General features: G+C 51.0%; 1 protein-coding gene across 1 annotated transcript in view; it reads right to left on the minus strand.

Annotated features, from left to right (window-relative positions):
- Window positions 1–16583, minus strand: part of PDLIM4 (PDZ and LIM domain 4) — a 73575-nt gene that overhangs the window by 32476 nt on the left and 24516 nt on the right. Inside the window, exon 3 of the mRNA XM_068158072.1 lies at window positions 5557–5641. Within this exon, the coding sequence (XP_068014173.1) occupies window positions 5557–5641 (85 nt within the window). The remainder of the gene's footprint in view (window positions 1–5556; window positions 5642–16583) is intronic.

Genomic DNA, 16583 nt, shown 5'->3' on the forward strand with positions numbered 1-16583 from the left:
CTGCTCAGAGCTCAACCCTTGGCTGGCCTGGAAACGCTGCTGCTCACAGGGCACAAAAGGAGGACAAAGGCAGGAGGGACCATGAGCCACTCTCCCAGCTGGGTGGCACTGGGATGGCATTCCACTGGGGATGGGGAAGTGTGGGAAGTGCCTCTCCCTCTCCAGGCAGCCAGAGGAAACCCAGCCTTCCACCCCACAGGTTTGCCAAGCGTCCAGGTCTGGAGGACTCACATCCTATCCCAGCCCTGGCTCCGTGCTGCCAATCGAATTCCTGCTGCAAGGGCTCTCACACCCAGACACTTGATCTACCATCAGTTAGCACTGCTGCAGCTCTGCCCCATGGCCCAAAGCCCACGATTCCAGCCCCTCCCCCCCTCGGGCAGAAAGCTGCCAGTTCTGGCAGCATGGGAACAGGCCAGGAGACAAACATCCTCTGCTTTTATTAGCACCACATGCTGGTGTTTTGACTAGAAGCTGCAGACATGTGGGACTTCCAGAACCTGATGGATGGGTGATCCTGCTCTCCTGGGAAGGGATGGCCAGGGACGGTGATGCCAACAGTGGCCAAGCAGCCAGTGGTAAAGCAAGATGAACTCAGCACATCAAGAGTGAGGTCATGGCTGCATGGTGGGAATCCTGACTTCATGTAATGACTGTGGAGAGCACTGAGCTGCCCAGTGACATCTCTGTGGGTCCCACTGACACTCACAGAGATGCAGCCCTTCCTTAATTAGGTTCATTATTTAGGATGCAGGTTTCAATAGCACTGAGTTTGGGTCCTCCTCTCTAGGCCCTTGCTGTTAGGCAAAGGCTGTAACCACCTGACAGCCGTAGTCTATCCTTTTAAAAAGCACATTTAATGAAAATAACTCCTGAGCATCCTGCCCAGAGTTATTCCTGCTCGTTGTCCTCACTCCCAGAAGGACACTGTGGTGCTGGAGTGGGTCCAGAGAAGGGTGACAAAGCTAGCGAAGGGTTTAGAGCACAAATGTTCTGAGGAGCAGCTGAGGGAACTGAGGTTGCTCAGCCTGGAGAAAAGGAGGCTGAGGGGAAAGAACTCATTGCTCTCTGCAGCTCCATGAAAAGGAGGTTGGAGCCAGGTGGGAGGTGGTCTTTTCTCCCAAGGAACAAGTGACAGGATGAGAGGAAATGGCCTCAAGCTGCAACAGGAGAGGTACAGGTCTGTTATTAGAAAACCATTCTTCATTGAAAGGGTTTCCAAACACTGGCACAGGCTCCCCAGGGAGCTGGTTGAATCCCCATCCCTGGAGGTGTTGAAAAGCCACAGAGATGTGGTGCTGAGGGCCATGGTTTAGCACCAGCCTTGGTAGAGTTAGAGAATGGTTGAATTCCATGATTTTAAAGGTCTTTTCCAAGCAAATCTGATTCTATGACTTTGACCAAGCAGCTCTCTCCACTTCAGTTTCCTCAGTGGTGAGGACAGTTCTCCCCTGCAGTCACAGCACTAATCAAGGTTTTAATAAGGATGACTGGTTACACTCCTGGTCTCTGAGTAGAGTTTTCCACAAAGCTCAACTGACAAACCACAGCAGATGCAGAAAGAGAGGAGACCTGGTCAGCTGCTCCATCCCTTCCAAGTTCTCTTGCACAGAGGATAACTGCAAGCCTTGCTGCCTTCAAGAAAAAGACTGCACCTAAATCAAATAAATGTCATTGTAGAGCACATCTTTTCCTAGAAATCACAGATTTGGGCATTCTGCTTCTGCTCACAAGTTTCAGGACCTCTAGCAAGAATTGCTGTAGGCATAGCTCTAAAGACTTTCAAGAGATCTTACCTTAGCAGGATAGAAAAGATTGATAGAGTATAACCTGGAGGAGGGAGAGAGATGTGCTCCCCATTGCTGGAAAGTCAAACCCTCAAAACCCTTTTCAAGGACTAACCCAAACCTCAGGACCTACAAGAAGGCTGCAGAGGGACTGGTTCCAAAGGCCTGGGGATGAGGGGCAATGGTTTGAAATGAGAGAAGAGCAGATTTAGATTGCATGTTAGGAACAAGTTTTATCACCATGAGGGTGCTGGAACAGGTTGCCCAGGGAGGAGGTTGAGGCCCCATCTTTGCAGATATTCATGGTCAGGCCTGACAAAGCTTTGGGTATCCTGACTAGTGGAGGATGTCCCTGCTGACTTCAGGGGGGTTGGACTAGATGATCTTTGGAGGCCCTTCCAACCCAACCTATTCCATGAGTCTATGATTTGTGATTTGAGGGCAGAATACCAGCAGAATTCTTTTCCCTGTTTCAAAGCAGATTGTGTTCTTCCAGATGTGAGGAGGTGCACCTAAAGGTTGCACGTTTTGAGCCAAGCTCTTTCTTTATGAGGAGTCTATTTTTTGTTCCCCTCACAATCTAATAAGTGCCTTTGCTACAGGAGCTGAGTAAAAACAGCATGAATCAGCCCTAGGTCATATGGCATCACTCCACAGAAGGCTCCAGCCAGGCCTGGGAACGCTGCTCCTCATGGATGGGATGCCTGCTGCAAGGGCCTGCACTCTTGGGTGCTGCTCTTCACCCTCAGCAACATGCAAGTCAAAGGACATCTGTAACAAGGCAGGGGTTAGGACAGCTGCTGGCACATGTCCTGAGCAGTCAGCATGAATTACACTCGAGGCACAGTTAGTCTGAGCAGGGAGAAGTCTTAACCAGCACATCTTGGGTGCAACCACAGCGAGAACACTGTAATGCGATGCCTCCTTCACCTCCCCTCTGGGAAACCCAAAAAGCCACTAAGCAAGAAGATGTGGGCATACAGGCACTGAAAAAGAGGTCACCAGAGAAATTTGCTGCCTGGACCTGCTTCTGTCAGTGCCTTGCCACAGCCATGTCTGCTTTGCCCACCGAACAGTCCCCAGATTCAGAGATTTTCAGTGCAGGTCTGGCCTGAGGAAAACCCACCTCTCCCTCTTCATTGTATTGCCTGTAGCTGTCTAATTCTTAAAAAGCTCCATATGTAAGAGACATTAATAGCCAGATTCAAATCCAATCTGCATTAAACCTCAGAAATGTTGTCTCTGGCAGTGGGACGGCTGCACATTTGGTCCTCATTTAATATTTCAGAGGGTTTGGGGCACATCAAATTCTATTAAGAAAAAAAATCTCTGTCAAAAAAAGATTGCTGTAATTGAGTAATGAAGCAAACATGGCCAGAACTCAAAACCCAAGCTCACAGATCTCCCTGCTCTGTCAGTTAGAGCAGGAGAGATGAGCAGATCCATGAATGGGTGGGTGTGATGGTGCCATTCTGCAGTCCCAGCTACAAGCCTCTCTGCCCGCTGCTCCTGGGCAGAAATGCAACATATTGACAGTGAGGGTGGTGAGGAACTGGAACAGGGCGCCCAGGGAGGTTGTGGATGTTCCCTCCCTGGAAATGTTCAAGGCCAGGTTGGACTCTGAGCAACCTGGGCTAGTGGGAGGTGTCCTTGCCCATGGCAGGGGGCTTGGAATTAGATGATCATAGAGTCATAGAATCAATAAGGTTGGAGAACACCTCAAAGATCATCAAGCCCAACCTGTCACCCAAGGCCTCATGACTACTAGACCACGGCACCAAGTGCCACGTCCAGTCTCCTCTTGAACACCTCCAAGGATGGTGACTCCACCACCTCCCTGGGCAGCCCATTCCAATGGCTAACTCTCTCAGTGAAGAACTTTCTCCTCACCGTGAGTCTAAACTTCCCCTGGTGCAGCTTGAGACTGTATCCTCTTGTTCTGGTGCTGCTTGCCTGGGAGAAGAGACCAACCCCCCCTGGCTACAACCACCCTTCAGGTAGTTGTAGACAGCAATAAGACCTCCCCTGAGCCTCCTCCAGGCTAAACAAGGTCTCTTTGAACCCAAGGCCAACAGACTGAGCTGTGACTACACAAGTGTGCTCATCGTGGGGTTTGAAGAATCTCACCTTCTTCCCTATCATTTCATAGAATCACAGAATGGTTTGGGTTGTAAGGGACCTTAAAAATCATCTACTTCCAACCTCCATTTGATGGAGCCTCTGTTGCCAGTGCTCCCTCCTCACTCCTCCCTGAAGGGAAATGAGGCCAACATCACTCCTCATAGTGTCATCCTACCCCCTTCCACACTTGCACATCTTGGGATGGCTGTGAGGGACCTTAAGCCTCTTGCCAGGACACTCAAAGGACCACCTCCAGGAAGGAGCAGCAGAACTAAGCCAGCAGCATCTGCAGGCATCCACTTTACAAGCACCAGAGAGAAAGCTCTCATGAAGCAGCCCTTGACACAAACCACCTCTGTGGGGAAGGAAACCACATGAGCAACAGCTGAATGTTCAGCACCAGCACACAGTGGTCCCACATTGCTGTGGCCACCACAGGAGCTCTCTTGGACTGATGCACTTCTGTTTTTCCATAGCTTGTGGGCAGCTCAGCTGTTTCTCTTCTGGGATGGGCTGGCCAACCTGCAGCAGTGAGAAGTCTTAGCAGGCTTCAGTCCTGCTATCCATCATTCTGTGTGTCCTGAGAAAGCCTGCACCATACTCATCAACTCAGCACCCACCTGAGAAGCAGCAAGACAGCAGGAGCTCCCTCCTGCCCCATCCCCTCCTTGTGATCTCCTCTTTGTTGCTCAGATACCTTTCCAGCAGGCATCAGGGATCAGCACATCCAAAGCCCAAAAGTCAGGGAAGTCAGAGGCAGGAAGGGAGGAGTAAGACACTGTTCCTCTTTGCTTTCAGAAGCCAAAGGAGACCAAGAGTCATCTTTGACTTTGCTAACAGGCTATTAGTCAAGAGATGGTTAAGAAAGATGAATCTGTTCAGCTCCATCCACCTCCTGATAGGAGGCTGCTGCTGGAGATGGATGCCCTTGTCCCAGCTCCTGAAGACCACGGGGTGGGAAGGGAAGGAAGGCAGGTAGTGTGCAGGCAGGAGAATTTATGGAAGAGAACTGAAGACAGAGGGAAGAGCCAAGCTGCAAAGCAGAGAGAAGGAAGATAAATGAGTGAGAGAGAAGAAGAAGATCCCATTACAAAGAAAGTCATCCACCAGCACGTGGAGTGAATCACCACCATGGCCTCAGGAGGGGGTGGTGGATTCCAGAGGCAGCCAAGACAGAGGCAGGTTGGCCAAGGCAGACCCTGTGCTCCTGGAAGGGCAGACACTGGGCAGCACCCTTCAGAAAGCTCTCAACAGCTCCATCAAAAGTAATGCTGACCATGAGCCTGGTCACTGGCTTTGAGGAGGGCTGGGTGCTGGGGCAGGAGGGGCCCTTGGTGCTGCTCAAGTTCCTCCTGCCACCAAGCTGCCTCAGCGAAGCCTGACTTGGGTGGAGGACATTACAGAGCTGGGTTTGAGCCAGATCAGGTCAGGGATCTGGTACACCACAGCAATCTGGGCTTTACCAGCTTGAGGAAAGCACAAGCAAGACCTGCAGGGGAAAAGCCTAGCATGATGTTTAAAGCCACTCCTCAGCCTCTGAGAAGGCTGCAGGGAGAACAGAGGCCTTCCCAGATTCCAGAGACAGATCTCCTCTCCCAGAAAAGCAAGCTGGAGGAGCAGGCTGTGTGCAGGGCTGCTGCTGTCCTACCTGTGGGTCTGGCTCAATGTTGATCCGATAGGCTTGAGCCTTGCCATCTTCCAGGACAGGAGGTGACCAAGCCTTCCCTTCAGCTCTGCAGTGGGAAATGAAAACAACTCAACTTGAACTGCTTTTATAAATAAACCCCAAAACCTCAACAACCCCCCCAAACAACAGCAACTAAAACCCCCAAACCCCAGACTTCTTAAAACAGGCTTGATAGGAAATGAAGAGAATCACAGAATCACTAAGGTTGGGAAAGGCCTCTATGAGCATCAGGTCCAACCTTCTACCCAGAGTGCCATGTCCACAGGTTGTTTTTAACACCTCCAGGGATGGTGATTCCACCCCCACCCCTGGACAGCCTGTTCCAATCCCTCACCATTCTTGCAGCAACCTCCAACCCAAACCTCCCCTGGCCCAGCTTGAGGCAATTTCCTTTTGTTCCATTTGCTGGCAGTTTGGGAGAGGAGACCAACCCCCACCTCACTCCAACCTCCTTCCTTACACACTTGTCTAAAACTCTCCTCAGAAATATCAGGCAGCTAAAGAGAGGAGAGGCCAGTTCTATGCTATTGAAAACATGAAGCTTAAAACCTTCTTGATCTCCAGGCTCCAACTGATGATGCAAACTTACTTCAGCTCAAGAAAGCAGCAGGCAGGCTCGTGGCAGTTCTTGTGCTGCACACTCCTGGCTCTGTCCCCTTTTTGTTTCTGGCTCTGAATCCTGATGATGTGTGTATATATATATATACATATACATAAAATGTGTATACATTCCCTGGCAGCCCTCTGTGCTAGACCACAGCAGGAATGCTATAAATTCCTTTTGGGAAGCAGGTTTATGCAACCCTCCATGAGTCATCTTAACCCTTTCAACCAGTGCCAGACAGAAAAAGCCCTAAAAACACAGTTTCCATTCACAAATGCATCCTCCACCCTGCCAAGCCAGAGCAGGATGCAGCCACTATCCACAGATTTTCCACATGCCTGATCATTTTTTCCCTGCAGAGGCACCTGGGGGGCATGGCAGGGATGTGATGTACAGTGTGGCTGTCTTCTGCAATGCCTGGGGCAGGAGGGAGCTGCAGGGGCCTCAGCAAGGTCCAGTAGGCTCAGACACAGATGTTCCTGGATGCTAAGAGGTTGAATTGGGAGATGGGAGCTCCATGAAGTACCAAACGATATTTCCAAATGGAAAGTGTCCTCTTCACCCTCATTCCCCAGCAGGAGCAGGGAGGTCATTGTGCCCCTGTACTCTGCATTGGTTAGGCCACACCTTGAGTACTGTGTCCAGTTCTGGGCCACTCAGTTTAAGAAGGACATCAAAACACTTGAACGTGTCCAGAGAAGGGCAACAAGGCTGGGGAGAGGCCTTGAACACAAGCCCTATGAGGAGAGGCTGAGGGAGCTGGGATTATTTAGCCTGGAGAAGAGGAGGCTCAGGGGTGACCTCATTGCCCTCTACAACTACCTGAAAGGTGGTTGTAGCCAGGAGGGGGTTGGTCTCTTCTCCCAGGCAACCAGCACCAGAACAAGAGGACACAGTCTCAGGCTGCACCAGGGGAGGTTTAGACTCGAGGTGAGGAGAAAGTTCTTCACCGAGCGAGTCATTCGTCATTGGAATGTGCTGCCCAGGGAGGTGGTGGAGTCACCATCCCTGGAGGTGTTCAAGAGGAGATTGGACGTGGCACTTGGTGCCATGGTCTAGTCATGGGGTCTGTGTTGATAGGTTGGACTCGATGATCCTCGAGGTCTCTTCCAACCTTAGTTATACTGTGATACTGTGATTACCTGGTGCAGATTGGAAGGGACCTTAGAGATCATCTAGATCCAACCCCAGCTTTCACTAGACCAGGCTGCTCAAGACCCTGTCCACATCCACCACAATGAGAATGGGTCTTGTGCGGATGGACACGGGTCCCTCACTGCCACCAAGCACCACTCTACAGACTGTGGCCTCACCACATAGAATCAAAAAGGTTGGAAAAGACCTCAAAGATCATCAAGTCCAACCTGTCACCCAACACCTCATGACTACTAAACCATGGCACCAAGTGCCACGTCCAATCCCCTCTTGAACACCTCCAGGGATGGCGACTCCACCACCTCCCTGGGCAGCACATTCCAATGGCTAACAACTCTCTCTGTGAAGAACTTTCTCCTCACCTCCAGCCTAAACCTCCCCTGGCACAGCTTGAGACTGTGTCCTCTTGTTCATGTGACGTTCAGCTGTGGTTTAAAGATCTGCAGAGCCCAAGCTTGAAAAATAAGCAGCACGGTGTCAACCTAGGAGTCCTTGAGGTGATTTTCTACCTCAGGCATTGTGCACCTTGAGCAGGCAGTATACAAAGCTATCTTTCCAAATGCAGGGTCTCACCCCAAAGCTAGCAAAAGCAAAGGCTTCCATGGCTTGAAATCACTTGGGATCCATCACCTGATGACTTAAGCTCATCATGAGCCAGTAATGTGCCCTCGACGCTGAGAAAGCCAGGGGTCACCTGGGGTGCCCCATGAAGAGTGTGACCAGCACATCAAGCAAGGTTCTCCTTCCCCTGTACTTTGCCTTAGGGAAGTCACAGCTGGAGTATTGTGTCCAGTTCTGGGTTTCCCAGTTGAAGGGTTACAGAGAACTACTGGAGGGACTCCAGCAGAGGCTGCAAAAATGCTGAGAGGCCTGCAGTGTTTCTGTGAGGAGGAAAGGCTGAGAGCCCTGAGGCTGTTGAGCTTGAAGAAAAGCAGCCCCAGAGGGCATCTGATCAGTGCTCAGCAAGAGATAAAGGCTTGAGGAGCAAGAGGCTGGGGCCAGACTCTTGTCAGTGGTGCCCAGGGACAGGACAAGGGGCAATAGGCATAAACTGGAGGCCAGGAGGTTCCATCTGAACAGGAGAAGAAATTCGTTTGGTGTGAGGGTGCTGGAGCCCTGGAGCAGGCTGCCCAGAGAGATTGTGGAGTCTCCTTCTCTAGAGAGATTCCAAGCTGCTCTGGACATGGAAATCCTGGGCAAGCTGCTGTGGGTGCCCTTCTTTAGCAGGGTGGTCGGACTGGGTGATCTCCAGAGGTCACTTCCAACCCACACCCTGCCGGGACTGTGTGATCCTTCCCTGGCACAGCAACATTCCCAGCAATCCTGACTCTCTTTTCACCATGATCCAGAGCTGTGTTTATTGCTTCCACATTGAGACTTTCCTCCAGAGGCCCAGAACAATGGAGATGTCCTAATTACCCTGGCAGACCCACCAGGATCCTCTCTCCTCTGTGATCAGTCTTGCATGGGCTCACGCTGCTGCTGAGAAGGGGCAGTTCCAACATCCCCCTTTGCTCAGCTCTGGAGCCCACATGCCAGACAGCTTAGAGGGGGCCCTGAAGACCTCAGCTTGCCAGTAAATAAGAGCTGAGACTCAGCAAGAGGTTCTGATTGCAGAAGATAAGAACAACAGCCAGAAATTCATTCTGCATGAAGCTACAGCACTTGATCACCAGTACTGCCAGCACTTTCTAGGTGGAATTTCCCTGTTCCTCACAGGCTGATGAACAAAGATCACACCAGCTGCCCCAGAAAGCAGCTCCATTTGTGTTTTCCAGAAGTCATTATGGGTTTCTTCACACTTTATGAAAGACATAGCCTGGCTGAAGTTGCACATAGAAAGTCCCTTTGTATTTTCTGCTTCTAATCATTCAGTTCAGTGCTTCAGCATCAGCTCTTTACAGTGACCAGAAGTTTGTGGACAGCATCATCTAGCTTCCAGCAGTGGCCTGAACAAAGCCAGGCTCACCTCAGCCATGACTACCACTTGAACTGCTCTGAAATTCAGCTGTTATGGCACAGTTTAGGTTCTAGTTGGCACTTCTAAAGGCTGCCTGCAAAGCCAAAGGGACTGGGAGAAACATCAGCCTCAAAAAGAAGTGGAAGTTGTGTGCTTGAGGAGTGTTTGCATTCACAGAATGAAGCTCCCTCTTCCATGAAATAGAAATAATGTGGACCAGGGAAGTGATTGAAGCCTGGGCCCACTTTTGGGTCCCTCACTCCAAGAAGGGCATTGAGGGGCTGGAGCAGGTCCAGAGGAGGGCAATGAAACTGATGAAGGGTTTGGGAACAGAGCTGGGGAGGAGCAGCTGAGGGAACTGGGGGTATTCAGTCTGGAGGAAAGGAGGTTGAGGGGATACCTACTGGCTCTCTACAACTCCCTGAAAAGGAGGTTGGATCCAGGTGGGGGTGGCCTCTTCTCCCAAGGAGCAAGTGACAAGATGAGAGGAAATGACCTAAGGTTGCACCAGGGGAGGTTCAGGTGGGGGATGACAAACAATTTCTTCCCCAAAAGGGTTGTCAAGCCCTGGACCAGGCTGCCCAGGACAGTGGTGGAATCCCCATCCCTCTAGAGGTTTCAAAGCTGTGTAGATGTGCTGAGGGCCATGGCTTAGTGGTGATCTGGCAGTGCTGGCCTAACGGCTGGGCTGGATGATCTCAAAGGTCTCTTCCAACCCAAACAATTCTGTGATTCTAACCGCAGAATCCAAGGTAACCCAAAGCCATGAGGAGATGGCTCTGAGGTGCCAGGGGCAGCTCCTGCAGGGTGGCTGATGGCCTGAGCTCACATCCTCATCCCAGCTGCAGGAACACACCCTGCAGCAAAGGGGATTCCCTGCAGCCCCCCAGGACCTGGGAGCAGAGCAAGCAGAGACCTCAGGGTCAGCTCAACCACCCCAAGGCCCCTGGCAGCGGGTTCATGCTACCGGCAGCCAGATTTTAGCAATGTTTAGGCAACAGCAAGAAAACTTCCCCATGCTTTTCTAAGGTAATGGCTGAGAGATCAGACTCAAATGTTCCATGGCCTTTAATTTACAGCTCAGGGGTGGAAAAGTGCTTTCAGATGTGTTGTAGGGGATTAAATCAGCTATGTGGAAGTCATTACCTGCACTACCCAAGTTCTGTTCTATTCCAATGGCTGCTGGGACAATCCTCAGGAAAACCAACTTGACCTAGGTCAGTCAGTGCTGGACCTTCAAGCTGGAGCTTCGTGGGGAACAGACCCCTTAATGAGACATAGCTAAACAACCTAAGAGCTGCAGCCACCTTTTATTCCACCATTTGTTTTCTAAAAGGCTCAGCAGCATGCCCAGAAGATTACTTGCACATGCTCATGCATTTCACCAGGCTGTTTTTTCACCTGGCAATGATCTGCACCTCCTACTGCCCACAATTGTAGAGCTGCTTTCAAGTTGCAAGAATTCCTCAGCCTTATTGAATTTCTAATTTCTCCATCCTCTTATAAACTGACATTCAGCGCTTAGGGAGGAGCCAGACCAGGCCCAGGATGTCACTGTCTGTTATTGTGCAGCCATGGAGGTGTGAGCAGGACACAGCTTCATCAACCTCCAGAACTACCACCAGCACTATATAACTGCCACCAAAACTGTATAATCATTTCTGGAGGGGAGTGACTTCAGGTTCCTGCCTATCCCCAGAAGGCTATTCACCATCCATGGTGGCACCTCACCACTGGTCTGGAGCACAGTTCTATGAGGAGAGGCTGAGGGAGCTGGGGTTGTTTTGCCTGCTGGAGAGGAGGCTCAGAGGAGACCTTATTGCTCTCTACAACTATCTGAAGGAAGGTTGTAGACAGGTGGAGATTGGTCTCTTCTCCCAGGCAAGCAGCAACAGAACAAGAGGACACAGTCTCAAGCTGTGCAGGGGGAGGTTTAGGCTTGAGCTTAGAAAGAAGTTCTTCACAGAAAGAATGTGCTGCCCAGGGAGGGGGTGGGGTGGATATCCTTGGAGGTGTTTAAGAAGAGACTGGATGAGCTACTTAGTGCCATGGTCTAGCTGATTAGATAGGGTTGGGTGATTAGTTGGACTTGATGATCTTGGAGGTCTCCTCGAGCCTGGTTGATTCTGTGGTTCCCCTGGGTGATCCTGCTTTGTCAGAAGAGTTGGACTCAGTGACCTCTGGAGGTCCCTTCCAGCCTCTAATGTTCTGTGATTCTGCCATTAGCCTTTGACGAGCTGAACTCGGTCTAGAAGCAGCTACAGCTGATGGATCTGATTCCCCAGGACTGTGAGCCTCACCGAGGTGTTTGGCTCCATCCATGCAACCTGGCCGTGCTGGGCTGGCAAGGCATTGCACAGGCTCAATGGCCACAGCAGCTGAGCTCTGCTGAGCACCCAGCTGGACCCAGCTCATCGCAGGGACGTGGAGAAGCTGTGGGATTTCTCCTCCCTTCATTCCTCTCAGCTGAAACCACTGCTGTGTATCCAGGCTCTGGAAAGCTGCCGGTTTTCCTCTCTATTAGTCCTTGAGGAGCTCCAGAGGGGAAGCTGTGATTCACTTTTTCAGTTGTTCAAGTTTCCAGTAAGAGTACATCAGACATTGTCATCCTTCCCACCTCCCAGCAGCATGCAGCAACTGGACCCCAGCAAAACCTCCAGCAGCTGAGCAGGACTCAGAGGAATATCAGCTACGTGAGGTTCCAGGGAGCTGTGGGGCTACACGTCCAGCAGGATCATTACTGGGCTTTGCCTCATAGAAGCTTCCACAGAAACTCCATCTCTGTACAGAGGGCAGGAATAAAGAGGAAAACTTCACACTCAACTTGTGGGTCTCAAAAGGATGAGGCCAGACTCTTCCCAGTGACAGGACAAGGGGTAATGGGCACAAACTGGAACCCAGGAGGTTCCACCTGAACTGGGGATGAAACTTCTTTGGTGTGAGGGTGCTGGAGCAGGCTGCCCAGAGAGGTTGTGGAGTCTCTTTCTCTGGAGATTCCAAACTAACATGGACAAGCTGCTGTGGGTGCCTGGGGGGGTTGGACTGGATGATCTCCAGAGGTCCTTTCCAACCCTCACCATGCTGGGATTCTGGGAACATGAGTTTTAGCTTTCTCTCCTTGGGACATGGGGTGGGTTGAAGTTTCCCCCCAGCATTAACTTTTAGCCAGACTAACTCAGTTAGAAGCAAATGAAGCTGTATTTACAAGCAAAAACTACACTCTACAATGGAATGCAATGAGCATGTACAAAATATACAGGATTCACAATATTATCCAGGTATCTACAATTAGCAAACAACACAAAAATGCCCCTGGGCAAAAAAAGACCAGGGAGAGCTGTACTATTGCCCCTCCAAACCCCCCTGTCCCAGAGAGAGAGGAGTTGAGGGAGAGAGCAGTGGGTTAGACTTATCCAAGGCCAGCCACAAGCATGTTATCTCTGCTGAGCAAAGCAGAAACAGCCAAGATCAGAATAGAAGAGAAATGGAATGGGAGAAGTTGTTATGCTCCAGCTCCTCTTATCCCAGACATTTATCCAATGAATTTGTTTAGAATAATCTTTTGTTTCCCTTTTTTGCACCCAATGGTGATTGATTTATATTTTTCTACTTTTCTGCTCGAAATCTGCAGCTAAATTTTACAGGCATAGCCTAAAGCCACCACAGGACACTGCAGTGTCTGGACTGGTTACGAAGCCCACAGGAGGTCAGGGCTGGAAGTGCAGTGCTGGGGAGGTGGCTCTAAAGATGTGGAGTGCTCGTGGCTTGCAACGAGAAGCAGGGCTCAGGGCAGCTCTGCATCTGCTTTCACATCACTTGAGAGGCTCAGGCAGTGCCTGGAGGGCATCAGCAGCAAAACAAAGAGCGTGGCGAGAAGCTGGCAGGACCTGGGTGTTCTGGCTCCAGACAGTGGCCACCTCAGATGGAAAATCTATTGTGTTATCCAACAGTAACAAAGGACCCAGCACCAACAGGCTTGATAAATCACCCCTGGCTTCTCTGCAGTGAGTTATGTCCTTGTGAACAAGAGCTTGCACATCAAGGTCCATGGTATTTCTTGCAATCAAGCATTTCTTATCATGGAAGAGTCAAGCATACCAGCAAAGGCACACAAGAAGCCCAGGATCCAGAGATAACCAACTCCACAGTGCAGCTTGCCCTGGTTTTGCTTACACAGAATCATAGAATTGTCAGGGTTGGAAGGGATCTCAAGGATCATCCAGTTCCAATCCCCCTGCTGTGGGCAGGGACACCTCACACTAGATCAGGTTGCTCAGAGCCACATCCAGCCTGGCCTTAAAAACCTCCGGGGATGAGGCTTCCACCAGCTCCCTGGGCAACCTGTTCCAGTGCCTCATCATCATCTGACTGGGGATTTTCTTCTCTCTTAAAGCCTCCCCAGCTCCTCTGCATGTTGTTATCTCTCCAGATGCTGCTGCATCTCAGGCTATTAGACAAGACTCATTGCCTCACATCAGGTCATGGCCTCAGAGAAAAGCAGCCATAAAGCTGGGTTGGAGCAGTGCTTTGCTGAAACCACCACCTGAGAACAGAGACCTGAGTGCCCAAAGCACCTCAGGCCCTGGATAGGAGACCTTGTGGCACCCCTGGTGCTGTTCCTGCTGACACAGAGCTCTGGGAAGTCCTGGGCAGTGCTGCCCAGACCTGCCCAGCTGTGCCGGAGGGACAAGGCGAGTCCAGAAGCTGTCTCTGAAGCTTTTCTCATCTGCCAGCTGGAAGCATGAAGGCTTCTGCTGCATCCTTCCTGGAAGAGCTGGCCCCAAGCCACGTTGGGAAAACTGCTGGGAAGGGCATGTGACAGCTTTTCAAGTGTCAGGGCTGTGGCTCTCCTGTCCCTGCAGGCCAGGGTAAGTGTTGTGGGCAGTAGGGTGGGAGAGGGGATTCTGCCCCTCTGCTTTACTGACTCCACCTGCAGTGCTGGGGCCACCTCTGGAATCCTCAGCACAGCACAGATATGGATTTGTCAGAGTGGGTCCAGAGGAGGCCACAGCAATGGTGGGAGGGCTGGAAGCCCTCTGCTGCCCTTTGCACTGAGGACCTTCCCCGCAGCCTCAAAGCCTCACTTCCACTGGGGTCCAGATGCCACCGATTTCCCCCCCCCCACTTCCAGAGCTCAGCACAGTGAGCAAAGCCACACCAGATGTGCTTCCCAACAGCTGGCACTGTCCTCCATGCTTTTCATTATGGTGGTTTTGAAATTATATAGAATCATAGAATGGTTTGGGTTGGAAGGGACTTTGAAGATCATCTAGTTCCAACCCCCCTGCCATGGGTAGGGACACCAGGTTGCTCAAGCCCTGTCCAGCCTGGCCCTGAATACCTCCAGGGAGGAAGCATCCACAACCCCCCTGGGCAACCTGTTCATGTTTGACCAGAAACCTCTCCATTTTTCTCCTTCCAGACTGTGCAGATGGGCAGATGTTGCTGGGTAAGAGCAAAAGCATCAACCCCAGTGTGACATTCCTAACCACAGACTGGGCCAGGGCACAGCCGTGCTGAGCTATTTGCAGTCCAGCCGCACGGGCACCTGTGGTAGTTTTAGGCTATGCCTTTAAAAATGTTTCACAGATCTTGACCAGCAAGCAGCCAAATGTAAATAAATCACTATTGGGTGTAAAAAGGAAAATAATGATAGTTCTAAACAATCTCATTGGAAAGATAACACACTTAAGGGGGGGGATGGGGGGGGGGGAGAAGCTATTAGCTTTCCCTGGTCTTTGACCAGGGGGATCCTTGTGCTGCTCATTAGCTGTAAATACTTGTAAATAGTGTGTATTTTATACACATTCATTGCATTCCATTCTAGATTGTAGTTTTGTTTGTAAATACAGCTTTCATTTGCTTCCAGCTGAGCTGGTCTGGCAAATGTAATGGGGTGGGGGAGAATTTTCAACCCAACACAGCACACCTCCCCGTGCCCAAAGCTTGGTCCAGAAATCCCACTGACTCCAGTTGTTCCCTCTCAAGTACAGGGCAGGGGAAATTTCACACTCCAGCTGTTTATTCTCTCCACTTCTCCTGGCTCTTGCTTTCCTACTGCTGTATCTAAATGTCTCTGTGTTGTTAGCAAGCCTAGCTTCTCCTCCCATCAAATTCAGTGGTCCCTCTGCATCCCCCAGGACCTCCAAAATCTAGATCATGGAATCATTATGGTTGATAAAAGCCTCTAAGATCATCAAGCCCAACTGTCAGCCCAATACCACTGAAGCACGCTGAGAGCGGCACATCTGCATGGCTTTGAAACCCCTCTAGGGATGGGGACTCCACCACCTCCCTGGGCAGCCTGGTTTGATGCCTGACCACTCTTTCAGCAGAGAAATTTTTCCTCATGTCCAAACTAAATCCCCCTGGTGCAACATGAGGCCATTTCCTCTCATCCCAATGCTGAGAGAAGGGACCACCCCCACCTGGCTCTAGCCTCCATTCAGGGAGCTGTAGAGAGCCAGAAGGTCTCCTCTCAGCTTCCTTTTTTCCAGGCTGAACAACCCCAGTTTCCTCAGCCACTCCTCAAAAGACTTCATCAGCCATACAGGTCTCAGGACATCCCACCAGACCACACAATAACTCCCCCTCCATGTCCATGCACACACACATTTCCCCCTCTCATCCTGATTTTTCCCACTGAACTCTCTCATCAAAGAGCTTTTAGTGACTACAGCTTGAAAACAAACCCAATCTTGTTCCCTGCCTTGGTAACACATAATGTCAAGGGTTCATGGAGAAAGGGAACAGGATGGAAGACATCCAGAGGGCACCACAGGGCTGGAAGGCCTTTGCTGCCAAGCTCCCTGCCCACCCTAGGCACACATATGCCCAGCTGGAGAAAGCCTCCTCCAGTACAATAGAATTACCACCCAATTTCATCATCTTCACTGCAGACACACAACAAACAAACTCATTCTCTCAAACACAGAATCACAGAATTGAAGTGAGCTTTCAGATCATCCAGCCCAGCCATTAACCCAGCACTGCCAGGTCACCACTAACCCACGGCCCTCAGCACCACAGCTTTGAAACCCCTGCAGGGATGAGGACTCCACCCCCGCTCTGGGTAGCCTGGGCCAGGGCTTGACAACCCTTCTGGGGAAGAAATTGCTCCTCATGCCCAACCTAAACTTCCCCTGGCACAACTGAAGGTTGTTTCCTCCTGTCCTGTCTCTTGTTCCTTGGGAGAAGAGACCAACCCCCACATCACTCCTGCCTCCTTTCAGGGACTTGTAGGGAGCAACAAGGTCTCCCCTCAGCTTC

Source organism: Melanerpes formicivorus, unplaced genomic scaffold (assembly GCF_026170545.1).
Source record: "Melanerpes formicivorus ecotype bairdi unplaced genomic scaffold, bMelFor1.0.p_v2 SCAF_2, whole genome shotgun sequence".
In the NCBI taxonomy this organism is placed as follows: domain Eukaryota; kingdom Metazoa; phylum Chordata; class Aves; order Piciformes; family Picidae; genus Melanerpes; species Melanerpes formicivorus.